The 20,258-nt window shown below is 40.2% G+C and overlaps 1 protein-coding gene across 3 annotated transcripts; it reads left to right on the plus strand.

Annotated features, from left to right (window-relative positions):
• The first annotated feature begins 979 nt into the window (after positions 1 to 979).
• On the plus strand, positions 980 to 20,236 carry LOC144535397 (guanine nucleotide-binding protein G(I)/G(S)/G(O) subunit gamma-2). Of its 3 annotated transcripts, none has more exons than XM_078277836.1 (5): positions 980 to 1,310; positions 1,449 to 1,540; positions 14,108 to 14,188; positions 18,307 to 18,428; positions 19,337 to 20,236. In XM_078277836.1, the coding sequence occupies exons 4-5, from the start codon at positions 18,342 to 18,344 to the stop codon at positions 19,463 to 19,465; spliced, it is 216 nt and encodes a 71-aa protein (XP_078133962.1). In that variant the 5' UTR covers positions 980 to 1,310; positions 1,449 to 1,540; positions 14,108 to 14,188; positions 18,307 to 18,341; the 3' UTR covers positions 19,466 to 20,236. The 3 variants fall into 3 exon arrangements, with proteins under 3 accessions (XP_078133962.1, XP_078133961.1, XP_078133960.1); XM_078277835.1 differs by lacking the exon at positions 1,449 to 1,540 and adding an exon at positions 12,937 to 13,115; XM_078277834.1 differs by lacking the exon at positions 1,449 to 1,540.
• The last annotated feature ends 22 nt before the right edge of the window (positions 20,237 to 20,258 follow it).

Below are 20,258 nucleotides of genomic sequence, written 5' to 3' on the forward strand. Positions count from 1 at the left end.
CACAGTTTCAGAAACATTTAAAAGTTACATATAGTAACTTCAATGTTCCAAATTTGGTGAAAATTGGATGAAATTGGGAGGATAATTAAAAGTCTACACTAGCGGCTCTGTGAACTTGTACTTAGGCATAGCAGGGGTTTGAGCTAAACGCTAACTTTGGCATGCTAACATAGTCATGATAACAATGCTAACATGCTGATGGGAATGTCATTAGTATCTTGTCATAAACAGAGTATAACCAAAGTTGTTACAATTCCTCCTGAGGGGAACATGCATGTCCATACCAAATTTCCTGACAATCCATCTAGTAGTTTTTGAGAAATTTCACCAAGAACAAGACAGATAAACATACATATACAAACATATGGGAGCAAAAACATAACCTTCTCAGTAAAGGTAATATACACTATATACACACCAGCTGCATGTATACACTCACACACTTGATCTTACTGATCTCGACATAATTGAGTGTATCCTGAACATGTAGAAAATCCAGTACGTAAACACTCAGACGTGAACGAGCTGTGCTGTTTTCTTATGCGGTGCACAGTTGGCAGGGCACATATCGTGTATGCAACGCAGGATGTTGTTGTTGTTGAGGGTTGAATTATTTTTTTTCTCATGCAATGCCTGTAAACATACACTGTATGTACTGTACTGCCTTCATTTGGTAGGCAAAAAACTTAAACGTGAGTTACAGTAAGAGGAGGGGAAATGAGCAGCTGAAACGTATGCAGCGACCAGTATGAATATTTATCAAGACGGAAATCCAGCTAGTCCAGATTGTCAGCTGTCCTGGAATGCATTTGTTTACTGTAGGTGTTTAGAGAGACAGTCAAGGCTTTTCCTGTGGACCTTTGGGAGATGGAGGGAGTGTGTCCTGATAGCAGAAAAGAGAAGGAGGGAGGAGGAGGAAGAGGAGAAGGAGAAGGAAGAGGATAGTTTCTTACAGCCTGAGCGTTTGGCTGAAGGGTGGAGACTCAGAGCAGCAGTGAGGAGGGAGACAGGGAGGATCTCAGCTGGAGCAGAGAGAGAGAGAGAGAGAGAGAGAGAGAGAGAGAGAGAGAGCGAGAGAGAGAGAGAGAGAGAGAGAGAGAGAGAGAGAGAGAGAGAGAGAGAGGGAGAGGCATACAGAGAGAGAAGTGTGTGTGGATGTACTCGCCTGCCTCGCTGACTGACTGATTGTGTGTGTGTGTGTGCGTGTGTGTGTTTGTGTGTGACAGAAATAGGGGGAGGACGCGTGGATACTACTCCACAGGACTGAATGTGTTTGGCGTCAAGGAGAGACCATACATACATCAAAAAAGGTAGGATTTAAAAAATTTTGTGGGGTGGGTATTGTTTATTTTTTCTGTTTTGGTGGCATCTGGGTTAATCACATCTAAAACAGGGTGTGTTCCAGGGGAGGAGGGTTTTTTTTCATATCCACACTGTCGTTTTGTCAGCACTCAAGAGGGCAAGATTGATGCCGCTGGCTGGTTTACATCGTGGAATCCCCTCCTCCCTCTAAAATCTCTAAAAACCTCCTTACTGTCAGGTGAGCTGCTGCGTTTATTTCCCCTCATCTTGCACCTCATTTCATACATGTGTATATTTGAGGTGGAAAAAGAGAATGGAACCCTTTCTCTTCTTCCTCCGTTCCTTCTTCTTCCCTCAGAATTGGGAAGATCTTATAATGTGGAGCCAGAGGAATTAAGGGCATCTGTTTCTGGGGAATATTTGCACGAGCAGATAGGATGAAAGAGAGACAGAAAGGGGAGGATGAAAAAGGGGAGATGTGGAAAAGGGGATGCGAAAGACAGCAGAAAAGCAGAGAGGAATCCCACAAGCCTCCTGTGAGGTTTTTCCGTCCATTCTCAACTCTCTCGCCCTCCATACGGTGAGGAGAAAGCATTCGACCAAACACACGCTCCATGTAGTGGTTGTATCAGGCAGATGGTCGGGAGAGGAGGAGGAGGAGGAGGAAGAGGAGGAGATGGAGGAGGATGAGGAGGGGAGGTTTGGTGTTTTTATGTTGCTCTTATACAGATATAGTTGCTGACAACGGCATACATTCACAGGAAAACCTAGAAAATAAACACAGGCGTGCTGTTTTTACCATCCAATCATGTGTGTTACATATCCAGGCCTGTTACAAACGCATACAGCGAGCCAGAATTATGCAATAGCTCAACGTCCGGGCGTCTCGTGTACTGTATCTCGAGGGCAGGCTGCTCCAAGGCCACAGATTGTTTCACACACAGCAATGTTGAGACTAGACGGCAGCACACAAAGTATCCAGCGATAAACAAAAAACATCAAAAACCTTGAGAGCACATTGGAAAACGTTAAGTGTCACAGTTAGAAAGCAAAGAGGGAGTAATGATGAATGATGAAAGAATGAGCAGCCATCCACACCTTGTTGACCACTTTGACCTCTCCACTCCCATCACTGCCTTAAAAATCCAACCAACACTGGGCTGAGCCTCCTCAAAGCATCATTCTTGCTGAAGTTATCTATCTACAACTTGTTTCTCAGAGATGTACACGGCTTCAGAGGGAAGGCAACATGAAGTGGGAATGATATTGTTGCACTGAAGGCTTCAACCTTTGTACCCGTTGCAATTGTTTGCTTCTCACAGTGTTGATTTTGGGTTTTAAGCTTATTCAACCGTGCTTCGGTCTGTCTGGAAAGAAAGCATCCAGAGCTGTTTTTTGAGTCTTTTGGGGAAAGCCCAAGTCAAGTCTCAAATCTTATCCAGCCAAGTCTCAACTAAGGTCCCTAGTCCTTGAAGGCGAAGCCTTTAGGGAGTCAAGTCTCATGGCTGTCATGTCCGAATTAAGTTCCAAGTCCAAATTTTTGTGTGATTGGAGTCCAAGGCTCCAGAGCGGTTTTTGATTCTTTTGAGGCAGGTCCAAGTGAAGTCTCAAATGTTGCACAACAAAGTCTTAAGTCAGGTTTTAAGGTTTCATGGAAAAACTAGATTTTTATGTTTTTGCTTTCAAGTCAAGTCTTTAGGGAGTTAAGACTCAAGTAAGTTCAATCTTAAGTCTTAAGTCCAGTCTTATCATCAAATTTTTGTGACTTAGGTTTGACTCGAGCCTCAAGCCTACCAGAGCTGTTTTCAATTATTTTAAGGCAAGTGCAAGTCAACCCTCAGGTCTTGCCCAAGCAAGTCTCAACTAAATTATCTAGTCCTTAAAGGCAAAATATGAGACTTGTCAGATTCAAACCCCACAGCTGCCATGTCATGAAGCTCCAAAGTCCTCCTTTTTGTGTGATTTAAATGGGACTCAAGTCCAAGTCTCCAGAGCTGTTTTCAATTATTTTGAAGCGTGTCTGAGTCAAGTCTCAGGTCTTGTCCAACCAAGTCTCAAGTCAGGTTTTAAGTCCCCAATAGCAAAACTTGAGATTGGAATGATTTTACTTTCACGTCAAGTTAAATCTTTTAACCTAACTTGTAACCGTCTCTCTTTTTTGGAAACGTTGTATACTGGCTCAAGTGTGCGCATTAGTTTTTTAAAAACCTTTGCCTTCCATAATGTTCACTGGCCTCATGTGAAGCGCAATAAACTCTGCAATTTTATCTGTGCTTTCTCTTTTCCTTTTTTCGGACAATGCCGTTCTCTTATAAGTCCTGACATCGTATGCTGTTTGTAAATGAATACAGCCATTATATAAATAAAAGAGTAGACAGTCTTGTTTTGGCCCAGAATCTTATTGGTAAGCAACTTACCCGTTTTAAGTGAAAGGGCACATTTGTTGTTGTGGAGTGGTAGGACATGAGCTGTTGACACAACTTGCATCTTACTTTCTTTGGATCATCTTTTACTATTTCAAAGTGCACCACACTTTTCTTTTCCCAGTCATTGTCAGTTAAAGATTTAAATGTCTGCCGCCAAGATGCTCCTCCATAGTTTATGGATCATGGAAAGTGAAAGTTAAATCTGTCATGGGGCAGTTGGATTTATTAACGCACTGTTAAAAGATTTATTAAAAGCTTCTTTCTTTTCACATTTTTATGTGCAGCATTATATGTTTAAATTTATATCATAATAGGCTGTAATTTTTGGCGGTCCAATCAGCGAACAGAGGGAGTGGCTGAGAACGATGACGTTGAGGCCGTGCGCTAGAGTTGCGGCGGAGAAAGATGCGAGCGAAGCCATTCGGTCCGTTGTGGCGACGCTGCCGAATATCCAGAAGTTAAAGCCCGAGCAAGAACAATCTTTGCTGAGTTTTGTTGGTGGCCATGATGTTGTGGCCCTCCCCCCCACGGGGTTCAGGGAAAGTTTGATTTTCCAGCTCGCTCTGTTAGTGGTGAAGGAGTTGGCTAAGGCTAACGTTAGCGATGCTAATGCTAAATATAAGCCTTGACAGTCTCCCCTCTTGTTGCACATGGGCATGACATACGTCACGACCAAACATTAACGATTGGTTATGGCAGATCCAGAGTGGCTCTGGGCAGATCCAAGTACCCGCCTTCAAGGAAGTTAACACTTGTCAATGGAGAGAGGCCAGACGCTCTGTACAAATGAAATGTACCAGAGTCTGGTAGGACCAGGCTAGGAACAGCCCAGGTCACATTTAAGTTCTGGTCCAAATCTTTTACAGGTCGGATTTCTTTTAAATGCGACCTCAGTCTCGACAGTCCGATCGGAATTCATACGACTCTGAAGTCACTCTAGAGCGACCATCGTCACAATTCTGCGCTTTCCCATAGACTTTACACGGCGAAGGTACACCAACATACCAGTCCAAACACTTAAATAGTCCTTATTTGAATCAATATCTTTAAAAAGTTGTAGCATGCACAAATAGATGAATCCAGAGCTATTTAACCAGGCGTGAGCGTGTCAGCTGCGTGGCGTGTCCGTTTTTATTTCGGCTCCCATGTTAACAGGTTAGAGCTTGCACACTGCCTGCGTGACACACACGTCTCAGGCGGGGCTCGAACCGCGCCGAAAACGTGTGCATGCTAGAAATGGGAACTACGCCTATTTTTCACGCGAAGCGTTTCCAGGCAAAATAGAATACGAAAAGATGTTTATATGTAATTTTGACACAAATACATTTAATAAATGACATTTTGATGTTTGAAAGTCTCTAGGTTTTGACATTAATGCAGATATAAATGTAATTAAAAAATAATGAGAAATAATAATCGATTTTCCAATATTGTATCTGTCAAAACAGAACGAAATATTCTGCAGCCTATTTTGCCGTCAATACTGCCAACATTGTCTTTGCTGTAATCAAATCAGTCTATATTTATGTTTAACCTGAAGTATACTACTGGGAAACATACATGTGTACAGCAGCGCCATGTCAGACACACAGGCAGTGTGCAGGAGGCCTAATACATCCGAGGGCTGCATGCTGTCAAGCCTGTAACATGGATGTATTATTATTAACGTCTCTGTTCCCAAACTGACGGCTATCGGCTAGTAGCTAGTAGCACGACATACATCTCCTTTGCTCTCTTAATACATCCAGGTTTTTTTTTTTGATAAGCATTTAAACCATGATTTAAACAGTGTGCTGCGTGTGACGTTGCATTACTCTTTCCCGCATGCAGGTCACTTTCAGGCCATGCCCAGTTCATACTTGAGTCTGACGCAGGACACATTTGAAAAAAATAATGTGTCAAAAACAGTCAGGCAAGATCTGGCAATAAATCGGAATTGAGCATTAAGGCCTGCAGTCTGAACGTAGCCTGCGACGTATGTCTGACTCGAGTCCAAGTCTCAAGTCTTCACCTGTGGAAGCATCAGCTACAAATGTTTCTGATAGTTTGGATGAAATCTATCAAAAGCAGAATGCTCCCCAAAGCAGATACACTGTCATTACTATTCAGCCAAACGTACAGTTGGAGAAACGGTCTAAGCAGCACACTCAAACTCTCAGCAGAATCTAAACAAGCCCGGATGTTTGTAATATTGTTAACAGCCCAGAAGTCTGGCCGTGTTATTCTTGGCATGCTGATTGATTCCAGAGGAAAAGTATGTTTATGCCTCCTCACTCAAGGCAAATGCTAAGATCCTGCTGATTCCTCACTCTTAAAGGAGAAAAGAGCTTTAATGAACACAAGTGCTTGGTAAAACTATTATGTTGACACATGGGGCAGGAATTAAACCTTTAAAATTTGGTGGCCACTTCCAAATATGATTTCCAAGCAGCTCCACATGATCGACGGTTTCCTGCAAAGGGGCCAGGGGAATGAAAAACAGCCCTCTTACTCACAGCCAAAATTCACCAGCATTACATGGCAGGTGACTGGTGTTAATTTTCAACCCTGGTCACACAAAACGTGTTTTTTTTGTATACTTCTAAAGTCTGTGGCTTTTCATGTGACATCAGTGTCAGGCATTGTTTCTACCCCACTAACCGCACTGCTGTTACATAACACACATAGCAAAGGTTTTAGATGCAAGTCTATAAACGTTTAAGGAAAAGAAAACCACTTGGTCACTGCTTTAATCTAACAAAGAAGAAACATGCCGGGCCTTGATCGTGTAATTTAATAAACATAATAGACCACATTTGTGCTCCCTGGAGCAATAAGCCTCCTCCCTGCTGCCTCCTAGACTCCCAGGGGATGCATCATTTCCTGGGCCACTGCCTTTACCCCTCCCCCTTCTGGGACCTAGATTAACCCCCATCACACACATACATAAATATATATACGCACACACACTACAATCTTTAAGATGGCAGTATGGGTAGGGCATGCTGGGGGTGGCACAGATGTCCGGGCTAATGGAATATTCACGGGTGGTGGTGGTCTGACCGAGAGGCAGCGGCACGAGGAAGGAGAGAGAAAGAGAGTTAGGGTTAATGTACGATTTAATAGTGACTAATAGATCGAGAATTAAACATTTCATGTCAAATGTCGAATCTACTTTAGGAAACAAAAAAGAGTTAAACATATGAATGTGATATTAGCAACATGGTCCTACACAAACCAACTATTATATGTCAAACTTAGAAAGCCACTGTGTGATTCACATGAGAGATTTATGCATTTGTGTTTTTCCCCCCATTCTCTTCTTACTGGTTTAAAGTGGGCGGGCTCTGTTGGAAAAAGCAGCCTGAGAGTTGGACTGAATTGCCATTTCATGTCACTTAATTTATTCAGCCTGACATGTTCATGTCAGCGTATGTTTTGTTCTCATAATCATAATCTGTCTCTTAGAGCAGTTAGCCTAACGCTTTTCATGACAGTCAAAGAAAATGCCGATTTGAAAGTTGTAATTTTTGTGAGTTGACATTGAGTTGTGACATCCACACTTGATAACGTTTTTGTGGCAACACTTTTTTCCATGAGTAGGTCAATAAGTTTCCATGCTAGGTAGCCATGCAGCAAGATAATGGTCCAATTTCTCCAACCTGCGAAAAACATCGATGAGCACAACGCCAGATCTATTTGTGACGCTGCACCAGACTAGAAAAAAAAACATTGTACTTTATAACAAAAGATGTATTGTTGTTTTTTCATTTAAACTTTTATTGTTGCATATTAAGTATGCAATATTATAGATATATACTTTGAGAATTGTATAGTGGCCACTGACTTCAATAACAGTATACAGTACATAGTGTTAGCATTTAAAAGAAAATCATGAATTAAACAAAAGCACAAGCCTCCCTGCCACATACAGTATGGATCCAAACCACTGAGGTGCTATTATAGTAAAAAAAAAAAAAACATGACTCTCAAGGTGGTAGATGGATCATAATTAGATGAACATGCTGTAAATATAATATGCTAGGCAACAATAAGATTTCCTTCTGATGTATATACACACTGGTCAGTCAAGTTTACAAGTTTAGTTTTTCCAGGGATAAGATACTAAGAGATGTATCTTAATAAAAAATACAAATTGTTATAGTAGCAATTCAGTTTTATGAGAGTTGTTGACATAGTAGAATACTGAGTTTCAACACACAGCATAAATTACAATAAATAAATTCAATTAATTGTGAACAGACAAACAGAGACGAAAGAAGTAAAAAGATGATGAAGAAACACATACTAGCATACAATTATTAATATACATCGTTTGTCACTTTCCAGTATGTAGTACTGCATAAAACAAAGTCAGTGTGACACAGATATCTGCTCTAGTGGTAGTTGTCATAGAAGCAGCATTTTAGTATTACTAAATACAGTGAAAAGTATACTTACAAATGCAAATATGTACATAGGGGTTTATTTTCATTCTGTTTTAACTTAGTATCTAGTCTTTTAACGTGCTTAGTGTTATTGTTCATATTTTACGATACAGTAAACCTCGGGACGAAACTGTTTGATATTCCTGTATAATGAGAGTGTGTTGTGATAAGAGCCTGAAGGTCGGCTCCAGGTCTCGCACAGAAATAGTGATGGAGAAGGACGCTCAGCTGTCACACTCAGAGTCATCTCCCCAGACAATCACTGCCTGACAGCTCTGCTCTCTGTGTCCCATCTCTTTATCTTTGTGTGCAGAGGGAGGGGTGTCCTTTCTCCTATTCAAAGTCAGGGATATGTGCTTTACATTCAATAGTCAATATCCATATTGATCGTGTTCATTAATAACTCCAGTGGTCAGTTTTATGTTACTCCTCCTTTGCTGCAGTCGCTGGAAAAGCCACTCTGGAAGAAGATACCGTCGCATCTCGGCCTCTTTTTATCTTCCTGATAAACTTTATTCCAATTTATTTATACTCACTCTGTGCAACCTTTCCTATCATTTCATGATTCTGTTTGTTGAATGTGCCCTTCACTGCGTCTTGTTTCCCGGTGACATCGCAGCCTGTACCTCATTGTCCTATGACACACCCAGGATGGTACACTCAGTCACACTGTGATGACTGAACTTTCTGCATGCGTGTGAGTGCTTTTGCATGCACATACATCACTGCTGTCTTGTTTTTTAAGAAATAATAAAAACAGACTTTGCATTTTTGAAAATCCACAGTGGGGTTTTGGTTTTGTAGTGAAACACACACAAAAAGGAAATGACTCAGTCAGCACAGAAATGTATTGTGTCAGCTTTTACAGTAACACAATTAGAGTCAGGAGGTTTTTTCGTGTAATAAACAAAGTAGCATCCCAGTTTTTCCTTCAGCAGGGCAGGCATTCATCTTATTTAAAGGGCCAGTTCACCCAAATAACAAGAAAATATCTTGTATCTGGTGGTTTCTAGCCAGGCACTTTATTAGAAGAACTGCAATAAAGCCAAGGCTCTCAGTTCAAACTGCCTCCAATAATTGATTGTCAAAACATAATTTATTGTCCGCTAACCTCTCCCAGTGAACAGTGATTGTTCAGTCATAGCCTAGCAACTGTAACTAGCTACAGCAGGTCTGTCAAGCTTTGCATTTTGCCATATGCTGAAGTGTGAATGAGGCTGTAGTGAGAGTGGTACAATGCAATTGCAATTGTAAGTGTAATGAACAGATTGTGTTAATGTTAACTTAAGCTACGTTTGTTAGGTGGATGGCTAAATAGCTTGATATCATAGACAGTATATAAGAAGCTTGATACCTAGTGACAGAGCGTACATTCGTTTGTGGAATTAAAGGTTAAGTTAAAAAAAAAAAAAAAAAGCCCTGTTTAAGGACTAGCACATTCACTGGGAAGTATTTCCTTACTGCGTGGTAGCCAGTCCTGGATGCTATCAGAGTTTAGGCTGAACGTTAGCTGCTCTTTATTGGATTTATTCTTCAACAACTCCAGCCAACGTTACCAGAGATAGCGTCACATCTACACACTGGTGCCTCATCCAAAAAGCATTTTCTCTAAAAACATATTGTTCACAGGTATGTGAACTAAACAGCCAACCAAAGTTATGGAGAATGAAATCTTGCATTTTTCCTTATCATACTTACAATACTAAGATTAAGTAGTTCTACACTTAAAAACACTACAAAACCAAAGCTGTGTCTTCTACACTGATCATCAACTGGTGAGGATGCTAACTTTTTACCAGGGACATGCAGCTTTAGCCTCAATCTTTTAGCATGAGACGTAGGCCTATGTAGTGTTTTTTTTTATTTGAGTTTGTTTTACAAAATTGTATTTTAGCTGGAAACATTAAAAAGCATTACCATTAAAAACAACCAACTCATGGAGCTAACGTTAGCTTAATTAGCTTGCTAACTACAGCTGATTAAAAACTACTACCTAGTTGCGTCATTTCAGCGGTTGATGGCTAGAAATGAGAGGCTTATGTTAACATATGTCTGAAGTCAAGGATTCAGGATTCAGGTCAGGAATTGTTTCAAAATGACTATGATAAAGTCTGCCACCGTTGTCATTGAAACTTGACATGTATAGCAACAGTAACTAACGGGGGGCGGTGCTTAGCTGTCCTCAAAACTTAGCCTTATCTCCGAGCAGGGGTCCCGTCCTGCCTCCTCGCGTCCCTGCAGACCCTCGCAGGTTAATCACTGGCTCTCCAGGGTCCAGATGGCTGAGCTGGGGACAGATTTTTAATTACCACGCTCTGATTTCACACCCTGGGCGTCACAGAGGACAGAACACTCCCTGCCTGGCCACCTTAATTTATCTTTTTGGATAGGGTAAAACACATTTTTATAACAATGTGATAAGGTGTACACTACAGAAAGAGAAAAAGGGGAGGGAGAACCGAGCTAAGAGTCAGCATGTGTGGGAGTGCGAGAGATCATCACTCTCGACAGGCCAGGAATTATATTTTCCTCACCAGGATGTTTCCTGCTGTGCTTAATCACCCTTTAAGTCAGCGACACCCGGAGTCGAGCATCAGCTATAATCACATCTGTGGAGGGCCTCGTCAGGAACACAGACCCCCCGAAAACCTGGAGGAAAGGGGTTCAAAACATCTCCAAATGCCAGGGGAAGGATGGCGGAGGGGGTCAGATTGATTCGGTGGTGTTAGCAGCAGGACGGAGCGTGCTGAAGGTGTTTTAGTCCCATCACTGAACACCTGTCTTCCTCAGAGGGAGGGATGGGAAGCAGAAGGCTGGAACACAGGAGAGAAATGGATCACCAGTCGCGTCCCATAATGCACCTTTCTGTCTTTTTCACCTACAGTGCAGTTCAGTACTTCTAGATGCTTGACTGGCATAAAAGTAGAGAACAATATTGCCAAAGCGTTAAGATAAATGTTAACACTCTCTGTCTTGCTGCTGCTCTGTAACATAAATACGATGACCCAAAGGAAAATCAAATTCAGCAACGTTTATTTTTTATATTTTAAGAACAGTCGCCTTTCTTGCCCTTTTTTTTTGCAGCGTACAGTAAACTGATCTAAGAATGGAGAAAAGAAGTAGATTGTAAAAGATGTAAGAGTGCAGTCAGGACTTTGAATTTGATATAACACTGACACTTTCACAACTTCAAAAAAATATCGCAATACTAAGTTTTGAAGCTTCATCTCGGATCTACTGCAATAATCGAAAGAAAAGATACATCATAATGTATTAAATATAAGCACCATTGTTGCAGAGTCAGGTGCCTACGAGTGACACCTTTCACATGCATGTAGTCATTTGATGTATTGTTATATAAAAAACATATAGCACTTAAAAAAACAAATCATGTATACTTTACATATTTCCTGTTTGGTTTCCATTACTTTTTTTTACAATATAAAAATCAATTAGCAGAATCTTAAATTATGTAATCCATCACAGTGATGATTGTCAATTGTCCATAGTTATTGTGTGGTGATGCAGGTGCACAGGTTGATTTTAAAAAGTCTGTACTTGCGGGTATTGTAACTTTGACAAAAATGAAGCAGACTTGCTGTCCAAAGTGATAGATAACACAATTCAAATAGGTTTCAACGGTGAATTGATAGATTTTTATGTTGTGTGGAAAAGATTAGAAAGCAGTGGTTGCCTGGAACGGTAGACAGAATAGATCCACGTTTCTAAAACAGCGGCATGGTTTGCAAAATTGTTAGCTTTAATGTAAAATGATTTATAGTAAATAGTTAAAACACACAACACCACTGTGCCTTTAACATTCAGTACAACTGCAGCACACAATCTTTGGAAACACAAATACTCCAATATTATGAAACCTTTAGTTTTTACTTTTATACCCAGCAGCACACAATCAGCAGATGATTGTACAGTTTTCCTGGAAACTCCCAGATCTATATGTGAGTCTGATGACTGACGAGCCGGATGTCTCTGCGCAAATAACACTCATCATGACTCGGTCACAAGTTACAGCTCATGTGACTCGGAATGTTTGTCATCACTCAGCAGGAAAGCTAATGTCAATAATGGTGATTAGTTGTTCATACTGTGTTTTACATTAACATTAACCGTCTACAAAACTCCTGAAACGCCTCCAGTGTCTTCCTGGTAAAACTTTAAACAAGTCATGCAGGAATATGTGAGTTGCCTTCAAACCATATGTGCAGATGCTTTCTTTTCCATTTGGCATGAAACATTATATATTGAGTACTCAAAACATGATTGATGAAGGACTTCTTCGTCTAGTTTCTCTGGCAAACGTCAACATTTCAGCCTGAGACCGAATGCAGGTTATGAAGCCTCAAACGCTGAAAAAAAAACATCTGGTCAGAATCATAATCTTGTTTACAAATTCTTTTGTCAGATAGTTTCCAATGTAATCATAATTTCTATTTCAATGTATTTTATGCATGTTTCGTAAAATAAAAAAGTACAAAGTATGAAAAAAGTATTGTTTGGTGTTGGTACCAAAACTGAATTTAATTTCCCTATCCAGGATTTGATTACTTTTGTCCGGTCCTACTGCACACTGAAGCACCCCAGCTAAAAGTTTAAGAATAACTTTTTAAACTCTAAGCAGTTTCAATGTTGCTAAAATACACTGGCTCAGGGGTTTTGGCTGCTGTTGGCGAGGTTTTTGTTAGTGAATGCCTTACTTTAACGCTGCTATAGCGTTGCATGCTGCCATGATTTACGATTGGTGGAATTCCCTTCCTCTGCAGATCTGCTCATGCAGTGTAATTGGCCCATTTATCAGAGGCAGCAGAATACCCTCAGAGCTGCAGAGTCACAGATGCATTAAGAATGAATCTGTTGGACCCGAGGAAGAGGGGCAGAGAGTGAGGACGAGGAGGAGAGGGAAATGGGTCAGCACCAAAAGAAGCTCAACTTAAAGGAATAGGTTTGACATTTTGAGAAATACACTCATTTGCTTGCGATACACCACTCTCATGTTGTCTCTTCAATATGAAGATGGAGCCAACAGCTGGTTAGCTTAGCCTAAAAACTGGAAACACAGGGATACGGATAGCCTGGCTCTATTCAAAAATCACTAATTAACACGTTATATCTAATTTGTTTAATCCGTACAAAAAACCCAAATTTTGTACAAATGTGACAAGTTGTGGTTTTATTTGATATAGAAATACTATTTCTCGACTGAAAGCACTGATTTCCTAAAATAGTCCAGCACATAACTCAGTCTTTATGCTAAGCTAAGCTAACCATCTCCCGGCTGTAGCTTCATATTTAACAGACAGATATGAGAGTGGTATTGACCTCCTCGAATAACTCTCTGCAAGAAAGTGAATAAGCGCCAAATGCCCAACTATTGCTTTAAGAGCAGAACTGAGATAAAGTTTTTGGTTCTAACTGATCTTCAAGTCACTATTCCTGGCCAGGAAATATTCCTGCAGATAACCTCCCTATAATACAGTCAGTTTTTGTACAGATTTAAAAAGAAAAGAGATATATGACTTGTTAATTAGTGAGCTTTAGAGGTGCTGGTTGGTGGATTTTGTTACCTAAGACAGAGCCAGGCTAGCTGTTTCCCCATGCTTCCTGTCTTAATGCTAAGCTAACTGGCTGCTGCCTGTAGCTTCATATTACGTGCATCAATCTTCTCATCTACTGTAAAACTAGACGGCAAAAAAAGCACATTACCTAAAATGTTGAACTATTCCTAATTTGTCCCCTCAATTACGATTCACTTACAGCTCCCTCTGTAGTTTGTTGTGGTGTCTCTCCTCAGTGGAGTTTGTAAGAGCGAGCTGTGACATTCTGACTCAGCGTAATTTATCTGGACTGGAGGAATGAAAATGTGCCACGCTTCAGCCTCTGATTCTTACCTCTCTTGAATCAACCTCTCTTTATCTCTTTTTTGTCTATTTGCAGAGAAAGAGTTGGGCGGATACAAAGTGCTGACTGAACTGCAGGCAGACACCAGGGCTGAGTGCGGAGGAGTAAGCAGACAAGGTAAGTCAAGACAAGCAAGGAGAGGAGGCATTGGAGCATGTAAAGTTCCATAATATTACAGCATGAGTGGTATTACAGCTTTCTGCAAAGTTGTCGACAGCCGACACAGATAAGGCCTATGTCCATCTGGAAGGAAGGAAGGAAGGACAAGCGGTTTCATGATATACGGATGAGCATATGTCCTAAAACAGAACATACTAACAAAACATGACAGGAGACATCTACTATCTTTATTGTTAATTAAACCTTTTCAGTTGCCTTAAAAGTAGCAGCTCTTCCTCCTGGAGTCGACACGTGGCATGGGCATCCTCTACATGCCACCATCTCCACCTCACCCCTCCCTCTTTAGATATGAAAATGTCAGGGTGGCATTTTCGCACGCTCCACTGCCAATAAGCAGGAAAATAACTTTGTAGACACAGTGACAGCTCTGCCAAAAAGCTTGTAACGTCTTTTATGTTCTGCTTTTTTTTCTTTCTTTTTTTTTTTTACACATTGTGTACAGCCAAATGACAATGTTAGTGACACAAAATGAATGTAGGTGTAATTTAGATGCAACAGAGATCTAAAAATCCCAGATTTTTAGGTTTCTTTTTTTTAGTCATGCTAGCAGCCCTGGGGATGGCAATGTCGGCCTAAACTAAGATGTTGAACATGGTAAACATTATGCTAAAGCCTGCGCATGTTAGCATTGTCATTGTTAGCATGTTGACGCTAGCATTTAGCTCAATGCAACGCTGTGCCAACGTACAGCCTCACAGAGCAGCTAGTATGGCTGTAGAGTCTTATTTGGCTTTAAGCAGTGTGTAGAAATGAAGTGTCTCTTGATCACAAGTTTAGCTGTTACGGAAAATTGTTTTATGTTCCCAAGTACGGTGCCAACTCTCCAAAGTCTTCCAGCCCCTTGAGACACATTTTCCTGTTATTTATTTAGAACATCACATTTCACTGTCAATTCCACTCAAATTAGGCTATTGTGACACAGTGTCTGATTATTTTCTGTAAAGAACAGAGCCCTACTTTTCCAGACATCCCAGAAACCTTAAACAGTGACATCTCTGCCTATCAATAGTCTGGTGATACGCTGGCCTGTTTTTTTACGTCTCTCCTGAGTTTTGAAACAATATTATGGCCTCAATGCGAAAAATGCCAAAGACTAATTTCTACTTGTTGATTACACTTTTTTAGTAAGGGTCTGGCCTATTTTTATTTTGGCGAGAGACAAAAGTGTTATGATATTTGTACATCATTCTCACTTAAAGTCTCATTTATTATTAACCTGACGTATACAGTAATTCTAAACATACTGGGCTTTTACAGGAAAGTTGACACATGGCTTCCACAGAGGGACACCAGATTTTAGTACCTCACAAAAATACCAATAGGCTGGCCCCCCGTGTCCATTGATGCAAACAAGGTCTGGAGTCGCACAGAACTGGAACAATGTCTCAGTTGTCTTAAAATATTAGTAAAGTGACCAAAGAATATTAGAAAAAGGTACAAAAACATTCTGAAAAATATTAGCAGCATGTAAGAAAAACAAATTGTACGTAACAATTATTTTCTATTTTCTATTTTCTTCCACCTACTTTTCAAGTCAAATTACATTAACGTATTAATTGACTGATACCAATAACAAGATAATCAGTTTAGTTTTTTGACTTCTGCCTGAGTTTTAATAAAACACTACAACCCTAAAAGGTGAAGCAGTCCCCAGAGTGAGAACATCCAGGATCCCTCAGCTGCAGTGACTTGAAGACATACTGTTTATGTCACACTGTTAATACTGTGCAGTCTGCTGCAGGTTGTGCTCATCAATACTCTTCAGCTTGTCGGTTGGTTTGCACTAAAAACAGGTTGACATTTCCCAGCCCAGTTCAGAGGAAATGTCTCAGTCCTAAAAATGTGGGAATTAAGTAAATACTGTAGATTTTCACTTAAACTCGTGTTTTAAAACTATTTCCTGTGACTCTTAAAATGACGGGAAATTATATACAAGTCTATTGACTGTATGTAGAACCCCTCCACACTCTATATTTCCTTAATAATATTATGTCGGACAAAACTCTTTTACGATACATCTAGTCAACCTTAACTGCTTTATTAAATGCAACAGTCTGGACATGTTTCGTTGATTAACCAATTGATTAGTTAATTAGTAAAAAATGAACTGCTATTTTATGATTATTTTTTAAGATTAGATTAGATTTAACTTTTTTCTTATTGCACACAGTAAGTATACAAATTACAGTTTAGCATCTAACTAGGTATAGTGCAAATATAGTTTTATAAAAATGACTAATGTACAATATGAACAATAAGACCAATGAGGTAGTGATAATAAGAAGGGCTGTAACTGTGACACAAATAATGGGCCATTAAAGGAATTTTTAGCTTCTCAAAAGTGATGTTTCTACCTTAAATCGAACATTTTGGGGTTAACACTGTTGGTTAGACTAGTTGGTATGGAGTACGCAATAATTGATTCATCTAAAAAAAAAAGTCATCAAATGACTAACTGCACGTGGAATTCCATATAAAAACATTTAATCTAGCTGCTATTCTGGTAGTAAAGAAAACAAGGGGAAAAGACGTCTAAAAACTAGGTGTACTAACACATTTTGTCCTATTTAGATGACACATTGGTTTACAGGCAAGCAGTCAAACCCTAACAAATGTAATTATCATGTGAAACAGATCAACTGTAGGCGGTGACCCTGTGCAGGTTTTAATTGATCAGGTCATCAGGGTTCAGGTCGGTGTGACAGCAACAGTTCACCTGCCAGATGAGCAGATGTGCCGCCATGGAGCATCAATATTCATGCTGAGATCAGTCTTAACCCCACACTGAGTCATACCACAGTGCAAACAGACGGATGGCGGAGGGGGAGATTGATCACACACCAAGGAGGATGCTGTTTTAGAGCGCCCACAGCTTGATCCATTTCATCAAAGAGGTTATAAAAGACACAGGAGCATCTGAGGACACTGAGTGTCACACCGATGCAGACAGGTGATAAATTATAAAGGAAATGCCTGAATAAATTGGTAATGAAACATATCAAATGCAGATGCTTCCATACAGGGCACGAGAAACTGCTGAACAGTTGTTCACAATGCTCCATAACAAGTATTGGCATCGAAATATACTTAAACTATCAACACTAAAGGTACTAATTCTGCAGAATGTATATGGTAGATTATATTCTTGGATTAAAATGGTTGATGCATAACGTGTACATCACTTTAATGTTGCAGCTGGTGAAGCTACTTTATAAACTGCAAGGTCATTTAAACTTTAATAATACATTTTATAATATTTATTATTTGATTATATTGTGTATTAATGTAAATCTGCAAAGTAATTTAAGATTTAAACTCAATGTAGTGGAATAAAACGTACAATTTTTCCCTCTGAAATGTATTAGAAGTATAAAGTAGCAGAGAATGGAATTGCTCAAGTAAAGTACAAGTACCATACAGTTGTACTTAAGCACAGTGCTTGACTAAATGTACTAAATGTTACTTTCCACCAGTGTAAATCTGAAATGCAAAACAGAACTGCAAATAAAGCATTGCTGAGGCTTTGTAACATCTGCTGACTGTGAGGTGAGCTGTCTTACCTCTGATCAAAGACAAATATATTGATTCATCTTCCTGCAGAGGGAGGACACTGTGTCCCTGTGTGACACGGTGACTAAGAAGTGTTGAAAAGTATGAGTAGGCTTTAAGAAAACCACCATTACTAGTGCAAAATTAGAGTTTTTTTAAACTTCTGAAACCAGTTATCTGTTTAAAGCACTGTCCCCTCACGCTCCTCCCCCTCACTGTCATGGCCTGCCTAGCAACTGACACCATAAATAATGTGTGTGTGTGTGTGTGTGTGTGTGTGTGTGTGTGTGTGTGTGTGTGTGTGTGTGTGTGTGTGTGTGTGTGTGTGTGTCTGTGCGTGCGCGTGCGTGCGTGTGTTCACAGGCATGTGATAATCAACAGGGTATCTGTTACTAGCACTCCTATTTGCATGCCTGCTGTATATTACAGTGCTGGTCTTCATCAGTGGCACACTTTGGGTGAACTACAATGTTCGGGATGTTTGAATGTCTTTCTCGTCCTTGCAGGCAGAGCACACGAGAGGACCTGACTGACAGCACCCATGGCGAGCAATAACACGGCCAGCATCGCACAAGCCAGGAAGCTGGTGGAGCAGCTGAAGATGGAAGCCAACATTGACAGGATAAAGGTGAGCAGACACGTGTCATCAATGATAATGAATTTATTTATTCGGTTGCATGCGTTTCACACAATTTCTCACCGCCGTGGTTTCTGTTGAAGTCAGTGGCAACTTAGACTTAAACCATAAATAACAGTGAACATTTCATCACTTTTTATTTACCTTGTAATATGTATATTTTATCTGAAGACTGGGGGGAGTCAGCTAGCCTGGCTCTGTCCAAAGTTAAAAATACACTTACCAATACAGCTGAAGCTAATCAATTACCATGTTTTATCTTGTTTGTTTAGTATGTAAACAAACCGAAATGTCAAAGCAACAGTTTGTGGTTTTAGAAAGAGTTACAGTACACGCTGTAATTGTTTCCTCCTGCTTCCAGTTGTTATGCTAAGCTAGGCTAATCACCCCCTAGCTCGAGCTCCATACTTCACTTGTGCATTTTCTTGCCGAGATTTAAATAAGAAGACTGATACCACTTTCATGTTTGTCTGTTAAATGTGTGGCTGAAGCCAGCAGGTTAGCTTAGCTTAGCTTAGCTTAACTTGCAGATTGGAAATGGGGGGAAACAGCTAGCCTGACTCTGTCTGATGGTAAAAACATCTGCCTACCAGCACCTCTAAAGCTCAGTTAGTAACACGTTATATTTTCGTTGTTTAATCCGTAAGTGTAAAACCAACTATTAGCTGTGGTTTACTGGGGGGCTTTGTGCTTCTTTTTTCCCATATTGACAGTCTTTATGCTAAGCTAAGCTAACCGGCTGCTGGCCATAGCTCCATATACCGTACAGACATGAGAATGGTATCAATCTTCTTATCTAACTCTCGGAAAGAAAGTGAATATTTCCCAAAGTGTCTAACCACTTCTTTAACTTTATCTTTGTAAACTGACATGTTGCATATGTGTCTGTTTAATTCCAGGTGTCAAAAGCAGCGGCAGACTTAATGTCATACTGCGAAGCCCATGCCAAAGAGGACCCTCTGTTATCGCCAGTGCCAGCGTCAGAGAACCCATTCAGGGAGAAGAAGTTCTTCTGTGCCATCCTGTAAACTCGGCATGGCCCTTCAGCAGTCTGCTCAGTGTGGGACTTTGAACGTGGACGTTCCAAATACGTAAAATCTTCTAGTAGGAGGGCAGGAAGATTATTGCCCCCTTGTTCTCGAACGGCACCTAAAGAGTGCACAAATTAAATCCCACAGAGTTTACATGTTACCATTTAAGGGGTTGTGATTGTGATTTTTTGAGCGGTGTTGAAGGGGTCTGTGCTTTTAGAGGACACAAAAGGGATGATGATGATGATGATGAGTGTGATGATAACCCTGTGAGGGACAACCAGTGAACCTACCAAGTCTTCAGGTTGTGAGGTGTACAAAACGAAAAATAGATAAAATGAGAATAAAAATATTTTGTGGTTCTTTTTGGGACTTCCAGATTTTCTGTTAAAAGGTTTGTTGGTGGGTCGAGCAAAATACGCCTACCACTAGCCGCCACCTGATTATTATTGGAATGTTGTTGTTTTTTGTTTTGTTTATGTTTATTTCAACTTTACCTATCACCTAGATATCTTTCAATAACTGTACGTGATTACTAAAACAGCTCTTTTTTTATTTATACACCAACAGATTAGTGAAAGCTTTTTATTGGGATGTTTGAAACATTCAACTCTGTGATTCCTCTTTAGAAATACCTGTCTGAAAATCAGTCTCTCTGTACCAAACAACTATCTGGCAAATGTGATGCAGTTTGTCTCCTTCAGATACAAAACCCTCTTTCTACTGTTTGTATAAAATGACTAGCAAGTAAACTGTGCTGTGCTGTGAGTTCTGAATGTTTGTGTTTGTA

The sequence above is a fragment of the Sander vitreus genome, chromosome 20 (genome assembly GCF_031162955.1).
Source record: "Sander vitreus isolate 19-12246 chromosome 20, sanVit1, whole genome shotgun sequence".
NCBI lineage: Eukaryota > Metazoa > Chordata > Actinopteri > Perciformes > Percidae > Sander > Sander vitreus.

What these genes read in the sequence shown, in the direction of transcription:
- LOC144535397 (XM_078277836.1), top strand. Translation starts at nt 18,342, where the DNA reads ATGGCGAGCAATAACACGGCCAGCATCGCACAAGCCAGGAAGCTGGTG. An exon ending in CCAACATTGACAGGATAAAG is followed by an intron (nt 18,429 to 19,336) that starts GTGAGCAGACAC and finishes GTTTAATTCCAG; the next exon opens with GTGTCAAAAGCAGCGGCAGA.